The sequence below is a fragment of the Numida meleagris genome, chromosome 11 (assembly GCF_002078875.1).
Source record: "Numida meleagris isolate 19003 breed g44 Domestic line chromosome 11, NumMel1.0, whole genome shotgun sequence".
In the NCBI taxonomy this organism is placed as follows: Eukaryota; Metazoa; Chordata; class Aves; order Galliformes; family Numididae; genus Numida; species Numida meleagris.
In genome coordinates this window covers 1234404-1256093 of record NC_034419.1, presented here as the reverse complement: position 1 = coordinate 1256093, position 21690 = coordinate 1234404, and the positions used below count along the sequence as shown (strand labels likewise).

At 47.8% G+C, this 21690-nt stretch overlaps 1 protein-coding gene across 8 annotated transcripts in view; it reads left to right on the top strand.

Annotated features, from left to right (window-relative positions):
- Nucleotides 1–21690, top strand: part of LOC110404813 (6-phosphofructo-2-kinase/fructose-2,6-bisphosphatase 4) — a 44684-nt gene that overhangs the window by 721 nt on the left and 22273 nt on the right. For 4 of the 8 annotated variants that reach the window (XR_002442499.1, XM_021409529.1, XM_021409530.1 and 1 more), the window contains exons 1-2: nucleotides 11947–12104; nucleotides 18572–18688. Coding sequence is in view for 7 of the 8 variants with exons in the window: in XM_021409529.1 (XP_021265204.1) it covers nucleotides 11996–12104; nucleotides 18572–18688 (226 nt within the window). In the remaining variant the exon portion in view is untranslated. Of the gene's footprint in view, nucleotides 1–6; nucleotides 26–11946; nucleotides 12105–17732; nucleotides 17755–18571; nucleotides 18689–21690 lie in introns of those variants that run through there. The other 4 variants (XM_021409533.1, XM_021409535.1, XM_021409534.1 and 1 more) reach the window with 3 other exon arrangements.

Sequence of the window (21690 nt, the reverse complement as noted above, 5' to 3'; positions counted from 1 at the left end):
CGCCCGCCGGGCCGGCACTGCCGAGGTACGGAGCGGGGTGCGCCGAGGGCTGCCGGTGGGGCCGGGCGAGGGGAGAGCGGCGGCCCCCCCAACCCCTCCCGGAGCCCCGCAAGAGCTGCGGGGGTCGCGGCTCGTGCTGGCGGGGGGACGCGGCGCGCATAATGGGGAGAGCAGCGCGGGGCAGCTGTTGTTGCCCGGGTTATTTTTGGGAAGCGGACTGGCTGGGAGGGATGGAGCTGCGGGGAGGTGTATTTGTGCTCTGCGGGCAGCGATGATTTTTGTTGGACGATCGTAAAATCAGCGCTCCGGCAAGGCGCGCCCCGACCTGCTGCTCGTCCTTCCGAGCTCCCGATGGCAACGCCACGAGTGCACGCAGCCTCCTCGGCCCCGCTGCGGGCTGCCAGCGCGCTCCCGGCACTGGGCTTCGATTTCGGGCGGCCCCGTGTGGGGCCAGGAGCTGGGCCGGCTGCTCCTTGGAGGGCCCTTCCATTGGGACGTGCTGTGATTTTGGGATCCGGCACCATCGTTGTGCCGCGCAGGTTGGCAGCGAAACTTCCAGAGGAGGGTGCAGCCTTGGTCACGTTGGGGTCCCCCACACATTCCCAGGAAAAGTGAATGATGAAGGTTCGGGGTGCACCTGGCACCTCACCCACAGCCCTGGGACAGGATGGGGAAACAGAGACAAAAGAAGACTCTTTAGAAACACTCACTTAGAATTAACCCTTCTATAAATATCAGATAGGGACGAGCTAAGGTGAGGCGAAGCCAAGCACAACTGGGAGTGATCCTGTGTAGTGTCGGTTGGTTTCCTAGTGCTTTGAGGAGAGCTGACGGACAGCAGGAGGATGGTGCTGGGCAGCAGCGGGCTCCTGGTGTGCGTCCAGCGTTTCGTGGCGTTCCAGCAAGTTGGCTCCGTGTGGCCTTACTCAGCTGCAAGGCACTCCCATAATTATGGGTGCAATTAAAAGCAATAGCATCCATTTACATAAGGTCCCAGATGTTTTTAGCCATCATCTAATGAGACGATTTGTGTGGGGATAGCTATGCAGGATGAGGGCATGACGCAGGGAGCGTTTCGGGGAATGGGGGGGGTTCTGTTGGAGAGCATTGCTGAGGTCATGGAAGGAGGGGTCTGCCTGGGTTGAGAGAAACAGGACGTTTTGTTAGGAAAAAGTGCTAAGTTTCGTAAACATAGCCCAGCAGCAGGGTGTTGTTGAGTTAGATGAAGTGCTTTTAGCAATTTATTTTTTGTGTCATCCATCTAATTTAAAAAATATCATCTTGATTACACCAGCATTTTTCTCAATTTGATTGCATCAGTGTTCCTTCTGCTCATCTCTGTGAGAGATGTGGTCAGTCCAGCTGCTGATGAAGCTCTATGGCTGTGTCCCAGGTTGCTCCCCAAAGTTATGTGGATCCCTTGGGGCTTAAACTGTGTGTGCACCATGCTGCCCACAGCCCCTTGGCTTGGTAGTGAGCTTAAGCATCAGGCTTTAAATGCTGGAAAGTGCCATAGAGAGGGTTTCTGCTTTCTTCTGAAGGAAAAGACCTTGGGGGTGCTCTCACTGTCTCACTCTGTATGTTAGTTTTCTTTTTTAATTAACAAACTGTAACGTAGGCTTGTTGTCCTGGTACCCTGGGTGGGCATGTCCTTGGGAAGTCACAAGACAAGTGTCACAGAAAGGGCCAAAACTCTGAAAATGCAGCGGAGGAAGCAGCAGCCCCAGATGTGGGAAGCTCCTGGTGCCTGCTCTGGTTTTCCCCAGAAGCCTTTTGTGTCTCATTTTGGTCAGTAATTTTCTGTCAGCCTTTAATTGCATAGATAGTGCTTGACTTGCAGTCTCTGAAAGCGTAAGAGGTGGTGGAGGGTTGACAGTTGAACTAGGTGGTTTTAGCAGTCTTTTCCAACCTTGACGATTCTATGATTCTGATTCTGTGAGTAATTAAATCCTACAAGGGAGTAAAAGAGAACGAAGGGCTCTGAACGCACTATCTTGCTGGCTCTTTTGTGGCTGAAATGAAGTGGATTCCTGTTTTCATGCAGTTTCTGTCAGGCACTCCAAGTGGGGACATGGAACAGTGTCACTCGCCGCTCCTCATGTTGCTGTTTGCAAGGGCTGGGGTGTGTTTTGGTGTGGTTGCGTTGTGCACGGGGGACGTTGGCATCCCTATCGCTGGAGGTCTGAACCCACGCACTGCGGGGAACCCTCTCTGTTCGCAGCTGTGGTGGTGGGGCCTGAAAGCCAACAATGCGTCTCCTAATTGCAACCGGCTTTCGTCCACGTGGCGGATAGAAGGGATCCTTTGTGATGCTTTGTTAAGAAGGAGGGATGCGGGAGCTGGCTGCACGCGTGTGGTGCTCCGGGCTGCCTGGGTGCAGGACTGCCGGCGCTTGGTTTGCTCCGTGCAAGTGGCTGCGCAGATGGGAAGGTTTCCTTAAACAGCCAGAAATGCTCACTGCTGGATTACAGCCCCAGCTCGCCAGTGGGTAGTTTACACCAAGTGATGCAAGGGACAAAATATTTGTGGGGATTTATTTATAGTTAAAAGCTTCCATATGGCTTCACGCCCCTCTTCTGACATAAGTTAATCAAGGAGCACAACAAATTCGAGTTGTTTAAATGCATCTGAAATTGCTTCTGACAGTTACTGCTGCCACAACAACATTTAGATTTCAGGCTGCCGTTTGATTCCTCTTGGGACGGTGTGTCCCTGGAGATCCGACCAATGCTGTCAGTCAGTGCCAGCGCTGTTTGTCAGCCATGGCAGCCCCGTGACACCCACCTGCTGCCTTCAGGAAGGGAACAAAGGGAAGAGCTTTGTGGGTTTTCCATTACCGGTGTGAATCTCCAGAGCGGTGGGGGGGTTTCGGGGGCTCGTGGCGTCTTGCCAGCCTGTCTGGTTGCTACCACTGCTACTCTGTGTGCTGTGGGCTTTCAGCTTAGGTTAATATTGAATTGTCTGAGTGGATGTTTACATCTTCTGGTGCCACAGCCTCTCCCACGTGCTGGACGTGCTGGAGCGTCGCTTTCTGCCTTCTGGCGTTGTTCGTTATGCTTTGCTTTCTCTACAGAGATTTGTGCTTAGACAGAGTTCTTTTTAGAAAAACAAGGAGAATTAAGGGGTTTTGCTTTTGAAAGCAAGCATAGAAGGTTTCTTTGCTGATATTCCAATGGTAACTCATTCGGTAACTGTTTCTCCTTTGCAACAGATTTTATTTGCAGTCTCTGTGTTTAGCCTGCCTGTGCTTCATCAATCAGATTATTTTGGCTGCTGTAATTTTATCATCCTCATTAAGCTTCCTCCTCTCCGTACTGATTCTGTTAGTCTCAGGAAGCTGATAAGCCATCCAGCTGTACTTGCAAAACACAGTGAAAACAAGAGATGTGCCCTGCAGGCTCTGAAGACAGATTGGCTGCCGATTGGGATCTTGATCTGTCTGGTACTGTTTCACCTTCGCTGCTGGGTTTTAGACTACCTGCACTTACTGACAGCATTGCAGTTTGCTAAACTGAGATTAATCTGGTTTTTGTGTGCGTGTGTGTAAATTTTGCCATCGGTTGCTTCTGAGCAGCTTCGCTCCAGCTGTGTGTGCTGGGGGAGCACGCTCCCTTCTCACAGCGCTTCAGAACATTTCCAGGGGCAGCTGGCATCACATACGCTGCTGGGGTTTTTTTCCCTTGTGTCACTGTCTGTTTTCCACGCTGCCTGAGTTATTTTCAACAGCCCACCTTCCTATCTGCTGCCTATGGGGCGTGAAACTGGGTCTGTCTGTGGGTGTGTGCTGAGGACTGCAGGCCTGCTTGCTGTCCCCCGAGCTCATTTGCTCTTGCTTGCATTGCTATGGGCTTTCATTAATGACCTGCTTATCCCATACGGTAATATATGCTGAGCGCTGTGCTCTGCTGGACCTTTACGTTCATCCCCTTGGTGTGTGTGTTCCAGCCCTGGGACAAGTCCCGTCCCTCTCGCAGTGGGAGAGCATACAACCTCAGCTCTGCTCTGAGTCCAATTCAGGTGCCTTCAGGTGGGCCTCTGTTGATGTACACATTATTTATGGCACCAACATTTTCAAAGAACTATGTTCTTGTTCTCTGTGACCTCCCTGCACAGTCACTGTTTCTTCTAACATCTCCTTGTTTTGGCTTTTATGACACTTCTTCCACCCCCAGCCCACGTTTCCTCCTCCTCCCACAACGTGACCTTGCCTTGCTCTTTTTTCCTGTGCCCCATTTCAGGCATTCACATGGCTTCAGCTTCTATTATGTGCTGATGACTCACAGATGCACTCTGTACCTTTGACGGTTTGCTTCATCCAGACCAGCATTTGTCTTTCTACCACCATTTTTCTCTTTGGTTTCTCCATCAGTAGTGACTCAGTATTTCAAGCCCCAAAGCCCCTTATGGAGCTTCTTAAGTTCTCTTTATCTCTTGGCTTTTAATACTCTGCCATCTGACAAGGAGCTTCATCCCAACGCCTTTAGGATGTTCTTACTCCTTTGTTTTGCTTCACACGTTTAGATCCCGTACAAATTCTGCATATTCTTCATTGTCAATGTATTTCTTCTTTTGCTCACCGTATAATTTCGCTTTTCTAACACGGGTAATAAAGCTTTTCAGCTGTTTTTTTTTTAATTTAAAATGGCTACCCTGGGAAATCCTACAGCTGAAGGCAGCCGATAGCATTTGCTCTTAAAGATAGCGTGAAGTATTTTAGTTCTTAGAAGGCAGCTGCCCTTGTTCTGCTGCTTTTACGTTCTGCAGCACAGACTTGGCTGTTGTAAACAGGTAGCACTCGTGGCACCCTCACTGAATAAAGGATGGCTATGCAAAGGATGTGTATACGTAATAGATGTTGAATTATTAGTGTGACACTGGCTGCGAGAGTAATTCATGAGCCTTTCAGAGCCTCGAGCAGGTTCTGAGAGGCACAATGAGGAACACCCTGGGGAAGGCTGGCGTGCGTGTGTGTTCCCGTGTTGGAGCATTTCCCCGGCTCCAGGTGAGCGTTGCGCAGCGGGAAGCAGTCCCATGCTTGGAGGAAGAGGAAAGCCTTTCACGGTGCACTGCCGGGCAGCCAGCGGTTGTGCAACGCTGTACGTGCTGTTGCTGTAGTAACTGCATCGGACACGGCCAGAGCAATGTGTAGGAACGGCTGTGCGCAGCAGATCCGCCGTCCTGGGAACTATTTGCAGTTACCCTCTGGGTGCATGAGTGCAAATGGGTGGTTTGTGCAAATGCAGTGGGTTTTAATGGCCTTTCTCTCCTCCTGTTAGAAGCAGCCGCCCCCACTTGCACATAGTTGGAAGTCTCTGGTATACAGTAAGCTACAAAGGGTTTCTTAAAATTGGGTTGCACTCCAAAAACATGAATAATGGATGCCGGCTTCCCTTTATCTTGCAACGAAACTAGCAGGCTTGTATACATGGGAATACTAGAATTGCTCTGACCAGCCATGTTTTCGAGAGTGGATCGCATAAAGATAACAAGGAACAGAGTGCCAGTGCAGAAAGGTGTATTTGTTCAATTTTTTTTAGCTGATGATATTCACATTCCTGTATGTGAATGTCTGTGTGTAGTCTAGGATTCTCTTGCGATCCCTGCGCCTGTGACAAGACCATCCTGATGATAACACGTCTACCCCCAAGTTATCTTAGGTTGCCTGATAGGTTTGTATGCATACAGTGCAATGCATGCGTCCTGCAGAAAGCTATTCAAGACATTATTGATACAATTCTTGCAGTAAAAACCCTCATGTAGCAAGTGTTTGTTTCCTGATGGCTAGGTCATGGTGGCTTTGAAAACACATCAGTGTGCTGGAATCAAGCCACACATGAAGAGTGCTGCAAGGGGTACGTCATTGTTTTGTATGCATGATGAACACCTATTATGACGTGTCAGCAGATGATAAAGAAAATATAATGAATGTAAATTAGCATGGGAATTAGTCCTCTCTGCCACCAAGAAGCGTGGCTGGGGCTTCTGGTGGCTGAGCCCTGCCAGACCTGCCCTGCCATCAGCTCTGTTAGAGGAGACCAGAGCTTGTTTTCTCACCCATTCATACTGCTGTCTCTGCTTAGACTCCCGTATTGGTTTTTTTCCCCTTATGTATGCTGAGGAATATTACTTTGTTTCAGCTTAAGGAATCTCTCTAGTGTGTGTGTTCATACAGCTTTGCCCTAAGGGATCTAGGATGTTGCTTGAGTCTATTCCCCAGTTAGCACCAATGGACTTCTTGTTCCCAGTAGTATCTCATTATCATCTAAAGCATGATTACATTTTTTTTCACCCTGAGTATCTTTGGTAGATTGGTCTGTAGCCAGCAGGCCTAAGAATAAGACAGACTTTCATAAAAATAACTTCTGAAGGTGTGTGTTGTTGCAGGAATATTCTTTTTTTCAGTCCTGATTCCTTAAGCTTTGCTGTATCTTTGATGTAGCAGGTCCACTCCAGGAGAACAGGAACTCTTTTCCCTTTAGACAGCGATACAAAATTGGATATGGAGTGAATGGTGTCAGTAATGCACTTATTTTTTCTCAAAAAAAAAAAAAATGGGGTAACTGCTAAATCACAAGATCCAGACCTCATGATTAAGGTTGGTTTTGAACAAGGTGCTGCTGGAAGCGCATGTGGAGATGCTGTGGGGAACCTGCTGAACTCGTAATGTGGGATGCTTGACATTTTGGGGGGACTTAGTGGGCTGTTTCTCATTGCTTGTCGGTTTGATGCCTATGATATCAAGCTGAATGGGAAAATAAAAAGGATGGTACATTTGGTTGTGGAGAAGCCGATATCTTGAGGAAATGGAAAATGTTCATTTCAGGTGTTGAGGTGGGTCCTGAGAAACAGAACTGAGAAGGTTTGAATCACTGTATGTCAGCATGTGTCATTTTGGTAATGTGCTGTTACAGCTCTCTTGCCTGGTTGCTCACTGTCCTTGCTAAGCTCTCCGTGTGAGGGAATTCATCCTGTTCTCTGTGGGAAGCTGTGTGCAAAGTTTTTCCAGCCATGAGGGATCCCTTATGCAGGAAGATGGTTCCCAAAGCATTGCCTTTGTCATCATCCAGGAGCTCAGGATCAGCCCAGGAGGAAGAGAGCCACCTTCTCGGTTCCTTTCCAAGCAGGGTGAGTTAGCTCTTGACTTACAAAGGTGACAACATCCCTACACAGCTCGTTAAAGACATCTCTTCCACAGAAAGAAAAACCTGCTGGGCTTGATCCGTACTCCAGGAATATGGGAATTACCCAGGGGAGGGACAGTCTGTTCCCTGCAGAGATGCTGATGTCATAAGGGATGTCATCGAGTAGGCCAAGCGTCCCATCTACTCTGTGCTAGTTTTGGTCATTAGAGTTGCATCTCAGCGCGGGTACGAGCTCAGATGCTGTCATTTACCCTCCAGCTGCACCTCTTCACCTCGGAATAGCACTGCAGCATCTGCTTGGTCAAAAGAAAATCAGCACTATTGCTTGTATGAGGCGTGGGAGAATTCTCTCCCATTCCACCCAAAATCCAGTTTTGAAATGTTGGAGTGTTGTTGCTTGTGAACAGAAAGGGTGAAGCATAGTTGTGTGTTTGGTCACCACCTCTTCTAATTGGCTCGCAGTGTTGCAATGGCCTTGTATATTAGATAGCTGTTGCTGGCTGTCCTCGGGTTATTTTGCTGAACTACTCTGTGATCCTCTAATCCTCCTTCCAGCTGCATAGATTGGGCCAATGAAGAATCACCACAAGCCTGCTAAAGGTAGATGTGACATCATTTTCTAATTAAAATAAAAAACTCATTATAACTTGAATAGGCATTATCCTGTGCGCTTCATACAAATATTGTGATTGGAGCACAGCAGGCTGCCAGTTAGCTGGAGCCAGCCACCCGGTCAGCCTGGAAACAGGGAGCCTGGCGTGGATGCCGGATACGCGTGGGCCTGAAGGCTGTGCTGGTGCGTGTCTGTCTTTCTGAAATCGTATTTGAGTGAATGATCTTTGCAGATTCTGTGTACCGCTGTGCCTCCTTGCATTGTTTTCCATTAAGCTTGTGTTGTGCTGTGCGGCTGAGGTTGTTGAGAGGGGTTGGAAGCTGTAGTATGCAAGTGTATCCACACAGCTTCTTAGGGGGGAAATAGGGGCTCATGTTTCTCTTCTCTCCAGTGCAATATGTAGAAAATGAAGATCCCAATGTAAAGATGGGGTAATTGACATACATTCCTGCTTGTTCCTTCTAGCTAGAATGGCAGTGTGCCGGTTGCAATGGAGAACACTTGGATGGAGTGCTTTGCTCGTTATTTAGTGTGTGTGGAAGTTGGATGCTGCCAGTTTCCTCAGACCTGAGTAAATAACTGATACTGCAGGGGAAAAATGTACCTCGTGACACTGTGGAAAGAAAGTGCTTTAGAGAAATGGAAGTGTTTGGTTCGTGATGAGGCACCATTTGTTAGTGTTTACTATCTGCTAACCAATGAGAATATTTAGCTCTTCTGAGACTGAGTGTGGTCCTCTCCCCAGTAAAATATGTCTGGTTTTGTTGTTGTTGTTGTTTTTCAGTTGGTTGAGGAAAAAACCTCAGTGTTTGCAGGCAGCCTTTTCTCCCCTGTAGCTTTCTGTAACCTTCAGCGCTGCCTCGGGTGCTCAGAAGCCCGGCGCGTTTTGCTCCAGTAGCCCGGGAGGCTTTGCTACCTCGCGGCGGTTTCTGAGCGGCAAAAGCGCATGACTTCATTTTTGCAGGGGGATGGCGTGAGTGCGGGCCATCTGCTGCAACTGGCCACGCTTCAGCTCCCACCCCGGAGGTTTAAAGCCGGCGGCGGGGGATGCTGGGGCTCACGGTCGGCAAGGGCAGCGCCGCGGGGCACCGGGCGGTGTTAGGGCGCCCCCTGCCGGTTTGTTAGGGCGCCCCCTGCCGGTTTGTTAGGGCGCCCCCTGCCGGTTGGTTAGGGCGCCCCCTGCCCGCCGCGCGCGGAGCCGGCCTCCTGGGCGGGGGGAACGCGAGGTTGCCCCGCGGGAGGAGGACAGGAGCTGTCCCGGGGATGGACGGTGGAAAACGACCTTCCCAGTGCTCAACGCTTGTGGAAGTGTTCGGGTTGTGTCGTGCTTGTAAACGCATAAAATGATATACCTCACTATCTTAATGTTCAGTGGGTTTCTACATGTTGATGGCTTATGGCATTCTTCATAGAATCACAGAATCCTTAAGAGTTGGAAGGAACCTTTAAAGGTCATCTAGTCCAGCCCCCTGCAGTGAACAGGGACATGCACAACTAGATCAGGCTGCCCAGGGCCTGGTCCAGCCTCGCCTTGAGAGTCTCCGGGTATGGGGCACCTACTGCAACCTGTTCCAGTGCCTCACCACCCTCACTGTGAAGACTTTTTCCTTATATCTAACCTAAATCTACCCTCTTTAAGCTTGAAACCATTTCTCCTTGTTCTGTCACCCCAGATCCTGCTGAAGAGTCTGTCCCCTTCTTTCCTGTAGCTTCTCTTTAAATATTGAAAGGCCTCTCTCAGGTCTCCCCGAAGCCTTCTCTGCTCCATGCTGAACAGCTCCAAGGTCTCGGTCTGTCCTCGAAGGAGAGGTGCTCCATCCCTTGGATCATTTTTATGCCCCTGGTTTCTTGAAAAGCAGAGCTAACATTGCAAACATCTTGTTTAAACACAGGTGATAAGAGGGGCCTGGAAATGTAAAGCTTGTGTTTAGTGCTGACTCTGTATTTCAGGAACTGCAATGTATTTACTGCTCTGTATTTCAGGAACTCCACAGAATAAGCTGCTTCTTGTTTTGCTGTGAGAACGGGAACAAGATATTGTCATAGCGCTTACAGCTCGGAGCATGCTGAGACGAAACACTGCATGTGCTGATCTGCAGGGCTTGGCTCAGAGTGGCGACTTCTTTGTAAATATCCTGTTTATGTAAACCTCACTCTGTGACCTCTGGCTGTCTGCTGTCCTTTAATCACTTTACAAATAGCGTTTTAAATAGCCAAACTTCTGCACTGCAGACAGGCTTGTGAGCTGGTTTTTCGTGACCTGTGTCTGTTGAACTCGGTGTAGCGAGGGTGTGGGCACCTGGAGGACTGGAAAGTCTTCTTTTCTCATCCCATGCAGGGAGCTGGTGCTGCCAGAGGAATGGTGGAAAGGCAGGAGCCGGAGATGCTAGGTTTTTTTATGGGTGTTTTATGGTCTGTCAGACTGTAAAGTGACATCTTCAGAAGGGAAATGAGACGCATGAAAGTAATGCGGAGGTACTATGGAACTTGTACTATATGGTTACAAGATGATATTGGTATTTACAGATAGAAAGTAGGGTTTCTGTGTGTTCCACCAGAAGCCTTGTTTTGCTCTCCACTGTTTTTTTTCCTCGTCTGGAAGAAATAATTACGACTTATTGTCTGTATTAAGCTTTAAGAGTTTCCTGTCTCGTCAGTCAGGAGTTCGGAAAGAGTAACACTTGGTTAGTTCTGTGCCTGTGCAGTAGCTCGTTTCCAAGACTGACTTTCCCTGTGGCATTTTCTCTCTGCAGAGAGTGCTTTTGCAGGTAAGCTCTCAGCTCAGCTCAGCCCTGAGAGCAGAAGCTTTGTGTAAAACCCTTCCAAAGAGTAAAGGCTTGCTTGTGGTCTCAGCGTAGCAAACAAAGCAGACTCTCCAGCAGCTCACCTGCAGAAACCAACCCTGCTTCTCAAGCCTTTGTGCTAGGACAGCAGTTGATGAAAATGACTGTGCAGAAGCTGATTGCTATCATTTATCCAGACTCAACTGAGCCATGTTTATTTATCTTTGTCTAGGAATTTGGTGTAATGCCCTTGAAAAGCATGTTTGAAACAAAACTCCAGGAGTGGCACAATATTTCTGTATTCACTTTCTCTGTCTTCTCAGTCAAAGGGCACTGCACTGAGGTTATTAAAAAAAAACTTATAAATAAGCTTATTCAACAACAAATCAGTTTGTCATCAATCAAGGTGAAATCTCAGAAAGCCCAGGATGCTGGGCTTAGAGCCCTTAGAGTTGGCAGGGACCCTTAAAGGTCGTCTCGTCTAAGTCCCTGCACCGAGCAGGGACACAACAGCTCCATCAGAGCTCAGAGCCCCTCCAGCCTGACCTTGGCTGTCTGCAGGGACGGAGCACCACCACCTCTCTGGGCAGCCTGTGCCACTGCCTCACCGTAAAAAACTTTTTCCTTTTATCCAATCTAAATCTCCCCCTTATAGTTTGAAACCATTTCCCCTTGTCCTGTCACAACAGAGCCTGCTAAAGAGTCTGTCCCCTTCTTTCTTACAACCCCTTTAGATACTGACAGGCCGCCCTCAGGTCTCCCTGGAGCTTTCTCCATGCTGCACAGCCCCAGCTCTCAGACTGTCCTCACAGAGACTCCTTCCTCTCTCTGCTTTGTTTTCTGACCCTCGCAAAAACGCTGGCATAAAAACACAGCACAAGCCCCAAAGGTGGAAAGCTGCAGCCAGTCTTGAGGAGAAGGAAATCAACTCAAGCTCAGGGAGGGTAGATTTAGGTTGGGTATAAGGAAAAAGTCTTTCACAGTGAGGATGGTGAAGCACTGGCACAGGCTGCCTAGTGTTGTGGTCGATGCCCCATCCCTGGAGACTTTCAAGGCGAGGCTGGATCAGGCCCTGGGCAACCTGATGTAGCTGCGGTGTCCCTGCTCATTGCAGGCCCTCATTGGCCCACGTGGCCCTCAGAGGTCCCTTACAACGCTCAGGATTCTGTGATTCTAACTCAGCGAAGAGGGAAGGGCAGCTCGAGCACGGGTAGTCCTGGAGAAACAGCGTCAGCTCCCGTGCGAGCGTCTCGTGCTGACAGGGACGGAGGGCCCTGCTGCTCTGGCACTCCGCGCGGGGCTGTAAGCACGGCGGGCAGCGCGTCCAGCTCCGCACAGCGGCAACAAGGCCCGCCCCGCCCCGCCCCGCCCTGCCCGCCGGGCCGGGCCGGGCCGCGCCTCGGGGGGGGCGGAGGGAGAACGGAGGGGCGGTTCTAGGAGCCGGGAGGCGGCCGAGGATGGCGGCGGCTGCGTCTCCCGCTCGGGAGCTGACGCAGAACCCGCTGCAGAAGACGTGGGAGCCCTACAACAACGGGCTGCCGGCGGGGCACAGCGCCCAGCGCGGCGGTGAGCGGGGCCGGGCTCCGGGCGGGGCCGGCGCGGACAGCGCCTTGGAGCGGGCGGCCTGGGCCCACCGAGCTCCGGGGGGGGGGGGAGGAGGCTGAGCTTGGTTTTAATCGCTCCGCTTCGGCTTAAAAATGTGTGTTTATGCTGAAATAGGACGGACCGAGGTTCGTCCCCGTGCCCCCCTCCCCAAGTCGCGGCAGCGCTGGGGACAAAAGGGGCTTTGTGGCGGGCGGCCGTTGTGTTTGTCATGCAAAGAGGCTGCAGTGCCGCTCTTCAGCCCTTGCTAAAAACAAAAAGCACGGAGCGCCTCGAGTGCTGCTTGGTACGCGGGTCGTGTCGCGGCGGGGACGGGGCTGTGAAGGAGAGCGGGCGTGAATGGGGCGCGATGCGGGCACGGCCGGGGGGCACGGGGCTCCGCCGCAACCGCCGCTCTGCGGCGAACAAAAGGGCCCTGACGGCGGCCTTGGTGCTGACACTGCACTCAGCAGCAAATGAATGGATGAAAGTCAAAGGGCCGAGAACGAAAGTGGGTCGCTGGTAAGCTGGTGAGGTACCGAGTCTTCTGGGTGGAATTGTTTAGCTTCTCTTAAATACAGACTAGTTTCTTAGATCTTATTTTCCAGTTTAGGGTTTGGGGTTTTTTTTTGGTCTGTGTGTATTTCTGTAATTATCTATAATCTATATCTCTTCTATGTATAATTGTTGATGCCCAAGACACATTATAATCGAGGAACCTTTTATGAAGAAAACCACATTTGGATGTTGTCTTTCTTAATCCTGTTTGGGTTTGCTGTTGCAGTGTGCCTTTAGAACGCCTGGAGCCACGTGTGATCCCTGAGCGGGCTGTAAGAAGGAAGGGGACAGACTCTGCAGCAGGGTCTGTGGTGACTGGACGAGGGGATCTGGTTTCAAACTAAAGAGGAGAAATTTAGATTGGACATAGGGAAGATTTTTGCCATAAGGGCAGTGAGGCCCTGGAACAGGTTGCCCAGAGAGGTGGTGATGCCCTGTCCATGAAGACAGCCAAGGTCAGGCTGGGGGGGCTCTGAGCACTGATGGAGCTGTGGGTGTCCCTGCTCATTGCAGGGAGTTGGAACAGATGGCCTTTAAGGGTCCCTTCTGACTAAGACGATTCTATGATTCCATGATAATTGCAAACAGCCTAGAGAGGGGCAGGACTCACTCTTCCTTGGCAAAAGCCACCTCTCTTGTTCCCACACACTGAGAAGGTGCTGCAGCTTTTCCCGCGCAGCATGTCACCCTGTACTCTGATGAGCAGTGGGACTTGCAGGCCCAGCACTGAGCTCTGGGACCCCCACAACTGGGGGGTGCAGGAGCAGTGCTGGGCTGGCCAGCTCCAGCCCTCTGCTGCTGCAGGTCCCTGTGTTCAGTGGTGTGCTGCAGGAGCTGCCAGCCCGCATCTGAGGTGAGTTTCCTGTACTCGGGAGCAGCTTTCCAGGGGAGATGCTGAAACTAGTTGCTCTGACATTTTCTAAGTTTCTTGGCTTAAGCAACATAAACTCTTAAAATTCCTTTTTGGTTGAGTTTTTAGTTCGTCATTCCAGCTAATTACATTTATCTGCACCACTTGTTAGCCTCCCTTTATCTTTCTAGGAGGTGGCTGAGCAGAATTGTGCTCACTTCTGTGGAGGACACAGCAGAGCCCATGTACGAAGGGACTGACCTACGCTAAGTATTCTTTCAGCGATTTTCTGAAACTTGTAGCACCTGTAATTACCTGAGGAGGAAGAAACCTGGCGAGGTGTGTCTGGGTTGTAGCTGTCACAGCTTGGAAGCGCTGGTTCTTTTTGTCTGAGGATCTCTGAGGAGCAGGAGCTCTGACTGCGTGTAGCATGCCCAGCAGACCGCTCTCTTGCAGCTGGTGAGACCAGGCAAGCAGAGGGAAAACTGCTCCAAAGGACCAACCCAAGTAAGACTTGGAGGTGGTGGAGATGTTCATTCTTATGGATAGCTGCCCCTTAACTTTTGTGGTCTGTGCATCAGCTGTTGGATTGTGACAAGCTTGATGAATGAGCTACAAGCGCAGACATTAAATAGCAAAGCATGCTGCAGCGAAAGTTGCAGAGGATGTTTGTAGAGCAGTAGATAAGCACTGAGCTTCCTGTGGTATAAAGATCGTTCCCCCCAGCTGCAGTTTGCAGCTTTTGTTTTCCCACAGCTGGAATTTGGTCATTCTCGTGAGATTTATTTGCTGTTCGAACAGCAGAGTGAATATACCTCGGGTCCAGAAAGAAAAGAGGAGTATCAAATGAAGCCTAAGAGCTGGCACTGCTTTTACGTATCTGTAGTCTCAGCCCTAGGAGCTGCAGATAGAAAACATGGATGATGTGAGGACAACATCTGGCTGAAGCTGAGGGTCAGGATGTACGATGGGGCCATTGCTGGCGGCATTGAAACTGTAGGAAGCAAATGTTGGCCCACAGCAAGCAAGTGGTGGCACAAGGCCAGAGGACAAGTAGGAATCCCTCATAGCAAAGTGGTGCTGGAAACTGGGATTTTGAGAAAAAAGAGGAGAAACAAATGGAAGGTGATGGACTTCTTCAAGCAGAGGAGAGAGGAGGGAGAGCACCCAGATGGGGAACTTCGCCCTGCGAGATGCAGAGAAGAGTGATTGTCATTATTGATCAGCAGGGAAAAAATTAATTAGTAATAGTCAAATTGGGTGAGTGATTTGGGGAATCATGTAGGGCTAATGTGGTTTGAAAGGGCGGTTGTGTTGACAATGCAGCTAAAGGTACTTGTGTATGAGCCTCTGAGTAGTACAGAAGTTTCAGGGTGCAGGCCTTGAGTTGAGCTCCATTGAAATAGCAGGAATCTTTCAGTAAACTTGAGGTGGCTAACTGCAGCAGCTTAGTACAAAAGTCCATCTTGTCATAGATGCTAACTTTGTGAAAATTTGGCATGAATGATGGGGAAAAGTCTCATTTTAGGTGAAAAGGGACAATTGATAATCCAATAGGCAGTAGCTGAACTTGAAAAAAAATCATCTCTGCCTCTGATTTCGTAAGATGCAGATTTGGAAGGCTGATGAAATTCTGGGCAGTGTCCCATTTAAGTTTCAAAACCTTCATCTTGCATTATTTTACAATGCAGTCTTAAGAAGCAGCAAGAAACAAGCGTGCAGTTTCTTTTTTCCTTAACTGTTAAGTGTTGTACATCAGAGTGATGGGCAGCTGTAATTTTATGCTGAGGTGCAGCCTGCTGTCTTGTTCAGTAGTACGTATTTAATTTATTTATTTTTTAACTGGGATAATGACTTAAATGGTGATACTTTATTTTAATGTGCTGTCACTTGTGTTTTAACATGTCGTCCATTTTCCTTCACTGAGTGGTGCTTTCTGTGTGCTTTTTTTCTTCAAGTGAGGGGATACAAGGTGCATTCCCGTGGGATCGTGCTATTTATCTGTTTGGACATTTACGTGTGTGTATTACAAACATAAATTTTAAAGGGAAAATAAATGGAGTCGTGTAGTAGAGTATTGGTATCAAATGGTGGCATTACAACCCTGTAAGTTTTGTTTGGCTGTTCTGAATATGCGTGTTCCATTAGCAAAAATATTGGTGGTCCATCCCAGGACTCAGGCTCAGGGTTGTATACCCAAAGTGGTGTTAAAAATGAGTTTGAATTCTGGAAAGTAGATTGTCTTGTCTCTGCAACTTGCACTTCCATAACTACTTTCATGCCGCAAGTTCTGTTTATCTGAGGCAGATGGTGGTGAGGTGCTGTGCAAAGGGAAGGAGGGTATTGTGCCATCGGGTTAAGGGTTAAAGAGGCATTTTAGCTTCAGGAGTTGGAAGCCACTAGTGTGGTTGCTTTTTTGCTTGGTTGGTTTGGGGCTTTTTTTAATCAGTTCACATCCTGGTGTCAAACATTTCTTCAAAGGAATGCATGAGTCTTGAGACACTGATGCTTTAAATGCTGTCATTCGATGAGTGGTCCTCACCACTTGTAGCGCTGGCAGCATCTCACTGAGAGAGCAGTAGTCCAAGTACCACGGGAAATACTTGCTTTATTTTTAACTTTTCACTGCTTGATGCATCCTTACAATATACCATGTGGCTTTAGACTTATTTTACAGAGCTAACGAGCAAAATAAAGCCTAGCAGTGTGTAAGATGATGAGGGAGCAAGCAAAAACCAGTGTTTGCTGTGCTGAGTCTTACCTGTGTTGCTTGGAATGCTACACAAGAAATAAAATAGTGCTTTCTGTGCTTCTGTTAATGTATTGCTGGCAGTCCCTGTCTGAAGAGGAGGCCCGTGCTCAGGCAGCGTGGTAGCTCAGCAGGGTAGGAGCGCCCCTGCTTTGGCTGGTGGGGTGCAGAGCGCTGCTTGCTGTTGAGGTGACCCATGTGGAGAGTTGGACTCGTGGATCCCAATGAGTCCGTTCTCTTGAGACACTCTGTGGTTCTCTGATGGAGCACAGACCTGTGTCAGCAGTAGGACGGGAGCTCAGTGAGAGGCAGCTCTGAACGGCCACTCGCTTGCCCTTGGTTTTGCAAAGTGGAGTTTTGCTCCACTCTGGGCCCGTCACTACATTACCAAAAGCCAAATGTTCCATGAGACTGCTAAGTTGATGTGGCCCATTGCAGGAAGAGGAGAATGGAGGCAGTCTGGATATGCTCTCCATTGGGAAATCGTGCTTTGCATGGGTGAAATAGCCTGCTTGAGTCACACAGGTCCCTTGGAGAGCAGTGGACCCGAGGCAGTGTGCGTCGCCTTTCTATGCAGATCCTTCTTTGTCATTGCTTTTGCAACTCTTATTTCACTTCTTGCTCTGGAAGATTGTTTAAAACTCAAGGTGGCTATTTCAGATGTAGGACTTTTCAAATCGGCTTCCCGGAACGTCTTCCCTTAAAACTTTTCAGATCTCAGAGTGTTCTCTCATCTCATGATTTAATTTTTTGTTAAAACCAAAAGCAGAGCTGTTAAACTCCGTGAGCGTTGTCCTCTTTGCTCCTTGCAGACTTTGTTTCCCCAGAGCATGCTTGCTTTCTTCCATCCGGGGAGCAGAGTGAAAGATGGACAAAAAAATTTGATCCTTCTTTTTCATAGGCTTGGACACAGGAGAGCTGACTTTGAGGGCTTTTATCAGTTCTTCTGGACCCTTGCATCCGTGTGAGTGGGTCTGGTTTAGTTTGCGCTCTGTCATGCTCATGGCATGGAGTAGCAGAGTCTCTTTCATGGATTCAAGATAAGGTGCAGCTTTTGATCACTCTCTCCCTTGAGAAGTGGTCTCTCTCTCCCCTCTCTTTCTCTCTCTCCCCTCTCTTTGTGTGATTTTAAGAAAGCGAGTCTGTCTTTTCAGATCTGTTTATTGTTATCTGATGGTTTTGTTGCACAAGATTCATACATATAATTTAGTGTTATGGGACCCAGCCTGGGATTTGGGAATCTCAGGCAGTCGAAGTACAGCAGCTTAGTTACACTTCACAGCATGACACTTAGGTTTGGTGTTTTGGAGCAAACTCACTCTGCTACCAGGAGACCCAGTAAAGTGGTGCATGTGTGGATTGTGGTATGCAAGTTAATTCCCTTTGAAATGCGGGTTGGGGGACCTGTGAACTTTAATACCTTTACTGTCTTCTTTCTTTTTAGGCAGTTCCTTGTATCAGTGATAGATTCATGCAAGGTATCCATAGTTTTGTACTGTTAGAATGTTCAAAAATCTTTGAAAGTCATTTGAAGTCATTTGAAAGGAATGCCTCAAGGTGTTCAGATTGCTGGTGTAAATTCCTCCAACTTTGCATGGCGATTTTATTTTTCTAATTAAAAACTCGGCCTTTGATTTGAGAGTGTCTATATCCGTGCATCAGATTATTGTACTGAATTGCCTAGAGTACTTGTGCTCTATGCCTCTTGTCAGCCAACCAAGAGCTTTTAAATGGAGCTGTCATTAGTAGTATTTAAAGGGGAAGTGATAAACAAGGAGTACCCTGTCGCACCAAAATGTACTAAGCTGCATCTGTCACGCTTCTCGCTTTGCTCAAAACCAAGAAAAGCTTGAGCAGCACTGAGGTGCTGTCTTGGGGATTTAAAAACGGTGTACACCTTGCCGTTTCCTTTCAATGCAATCACTGAGCTGAGGTGGACAGGGCTGTAAGACATCAGTGACTTTTTTGCTGTTGTTGTTTTCGTGTGTCTTGAAACATGGATGCGAATACATGGGTTTCTTGTCTTTCTCCACGTATCCAGCCCACGTGTCCAGCATTGCACTGCCACTGTTTTGCCCTTCTAAAATTCCACTCAGCCTGCGAATCTCGCACGGGTTCACTGTGCTGCTGAGAAAATCCCCTGAAAGAGGGGAACGTTGTGCATGAGCTGCTTGAACGGTCACTGCCTCAGAGAGCACAGATTTGTCACTTCCCACTGCCACGTGAGCCTTCATTCCGGGGAACGTTATCGGTAAATAACTCGTATCTTGTTTTTATCTTGTTTTTCTGTTTCAGTATGTATGACCAACTGCCCTACGCTGATTGTCATGGTGGGTCTGCCAGCAAGAGGAAAAACCTACATCTCGAAAAAGCTGACGCGCTACTTAAATTGGATTGGAGTGCCTACGAAAGGTGACGGACCTAATTTTGTTTGCGGGGCTGAGGTTTGGTGTTCTCTCAGCCTAATTCCCAATGATTCTGTTGCCCGGTTTGACTGTTGGCTACTTGGACTCCTCCTGCTTTGTTGATGTGTTTGTTGATTTTTGCAGCAATGGCATACACAGGTTCTCTGTTCTGTTCTGATGTTTGTCGATCATATTCTGGTGGCTGTTCATTTACCTCCATGTTGTAGCAGAGGGCTAAATCGACTTTGCCCTTATTCCTTAACACAAGTTCTTCAGCTGACTTTTTTTTTTCCCCTTCTCTGCATTTGGCTGAAAAGGGAGCGCCTTTGCGAGCGGAGCAGCAGTCAGCACTTCTGGGTTAAAGTTCTGGCTTCTCCATGTCCTTTGTGAACTTTGTGCAGTGTGTGATTTCCGTGTAACAGGTTGTTTTATTGTATTTGTGGAATAGATTACAGCTCTGTCTTTGAACGTTATTACCCTGAGGAACCAAACCAGCCACTCGTTATCACTCTCTTAAGGAATTTATACGTGTGTTTGGGGAGGAGAGGCTTAGACTAGTTATGCCAACAACGCATGCTGTTTCATTTGTGGTATCTTGCAGGCCCAGATCGATGAGTAACAAGACCTAAATCCATCTGAGGTTCTGAGCAGCTCTCTCTCCCTGCTTTCTCTGTACGTGTGTAGAAGACGCCGCCGTGTTTTAGCGTTCTGTGCAGAAATGGTAGCTTTACAGTTATGGCTAGTTAATTATTTAAATAACATTAAACTTATGAGAGCGTACTGAAGAATAGATGGTTGGCTATTCAGAGATGCATTTCTGAGTCATCCTAAGAAGTCCAGATGAAGAGCTCTGCCCTGTGTTTGAATTGCTGTTGGATTCTAGGACATAGATTTTGGAGTTGATGCTTTCTTAAACTGTTAGGAAGTTATCTAATGTGTTTTGTTTAATTGAGACATCATGGAGAAGGTTATATTAATTGAGAGTGGGAGTTTACAGAATTTTGATGATCACTTCTAGTAAGTTTTGACTTGTCACATCAGAGCACCCTTCTGGTGAGCAGCATCCGATTTTTAGGGACTTGAGTTTTGTCCATTAGGCCGCAATGGAATAGAGGTCTAAATATGTTAGCCTATATCCAAACTGATTTAAATGGGTGTTAGCTATATACATGCATGTATGTTAAATATACGTGTCGTGTGTGTCATAGTGTTGAGCAGTCTGCTGTGTGAACTTTGCAAAGCAGAAGCGTAGTACCAGGCAATGAGATATTGCCCACATCTGACTTGTGGTTGGTGGAATGTATCATGAGTACAGTAAGACAAGTAATGGTGGTCTGCTTCAGGTATAGGGAGAGTTCTGTGGGCTGTTGTAAGGTGCACATCAGAAAATGATTGTGCCTGTGCTTAACGAGCAATAGTTGTAGTGCTGCTGCCTAATTTTACAGAAGTATACAACATGAAATTGGTATCTGGGCTTCCAGCATAGGCTGCTGGTTCTGGTTTGCCTTTGTTAGAAGGGATGACTTTCAATAAAAACCACAGACCTTTGTTGTTTGTGTCATCGGTGGTATAATTTTCCTGAAGCTGAGATCAATTTAAGTTACCTCCCTGTGGCACTAGATGACACACTGCCTTCTGCTTCCAGTTGTTGGGACTCAATCAGTAAGTGACATGCAGTAACTGTCGAGTATTCCTAACATCTGTTATCCTTTGTCTCTTAATGCCTTGAAATTAGCATGTACTTAATACAGTAAGCATCCTTATCCTCTGAGACAGATGGTTAAAACTATTAGTTTATGTCAACCAGAGAAAAGACAAATGGTGTCTTTTTGTGTAATGGACTTTAAGCATGATGGGACGTTTAAGACCAGAAGGTGAAGGTAAATAGCCGAAGGTTTTGCTGTTTGAATATTTGAATAATTTATGCTGTTTGAATCTTTTAAGCCATCCGTTCTGTTTGTTCTTTTGTTCCTTCCAAAATCCTTTGTTGGTAAGAATTCGAAATGCTTAAAAATACAAAGGGCTTTTGTCTGGGCTTTGTGAAGGAAACGAGGTCAGGTAGCTGCCTGAACAGAGCTGTCTTTCAGTGTGATTTTTAGATGCTACCCTTTGGCAAGCTTTTCGGAATAGCTTTGGCTGTGTGGTGGTTGTGGTAGGAGTTATGCTGTAAATCTTCTCCTCCGAGGTGGATGCTGATGATAAGGATGAGAGGTTGGGATAGGATATCACTTTTGCCTTTGCTGTGCATCGCATTCTTGCAGTATCTATTATTTGATACTAGGTGCGTTATTTTTTTTTTTATTGTATAGGGCCGTGGCAACACTGGCCATCCAAACCTGGGTCTCCTGTTTTTCTTATAAGGAGTTGCTTTTTCTTGTAGCTGCTATGGCCAGTGTTCATTAAACCTGTGACAGAACGACCCAGTTTGTTCTGTAACCCATGTCATGCATCAACATTGTGGAATTCAAACAAAACTTAACTTTTGGGAGGGGATGAATTGTGTTTATTTCTTTGTCCTCCGTGCCCTGCCATCCAAACATTTATAAGCTTCAGTTAGGAAAACTTAAGGTTGAGCTCTTTCATCATGTGTCTTTCTTGCTCTTAACTTCATCCCAGTAATGATGTCTGTTATTTCTTTTCCTCTGTGTAGAAATAAAATCTGGCAAATACTGATACCCTGACAGCTTCTCAGACAGAATACTTGTTTGGTCTAATGTTAAACAAAAACGCTTTGCAGTTCAGCAGAGAAAACCTATAGGTCAGAAAACAAGTTAAACATTAATTGCACTTCAGAGACCTACTGGAAGAGCTGTTGAATGAAGTTAATGAGGGTACAGTGTCGTTGCCTGCTGTGTGACAAAACAGGGCTGCCTTGCCTTAATCCCACATCTGATACTGAGGCACATAGACACGCAGACCTTTGCCCAGATAAGGAACGGGTTTTTTTGACCACTCTTAGCAGATCGTAGTAAGATAAAAGGAACAGGAGTTCCTGTGAAGTAGTATGTA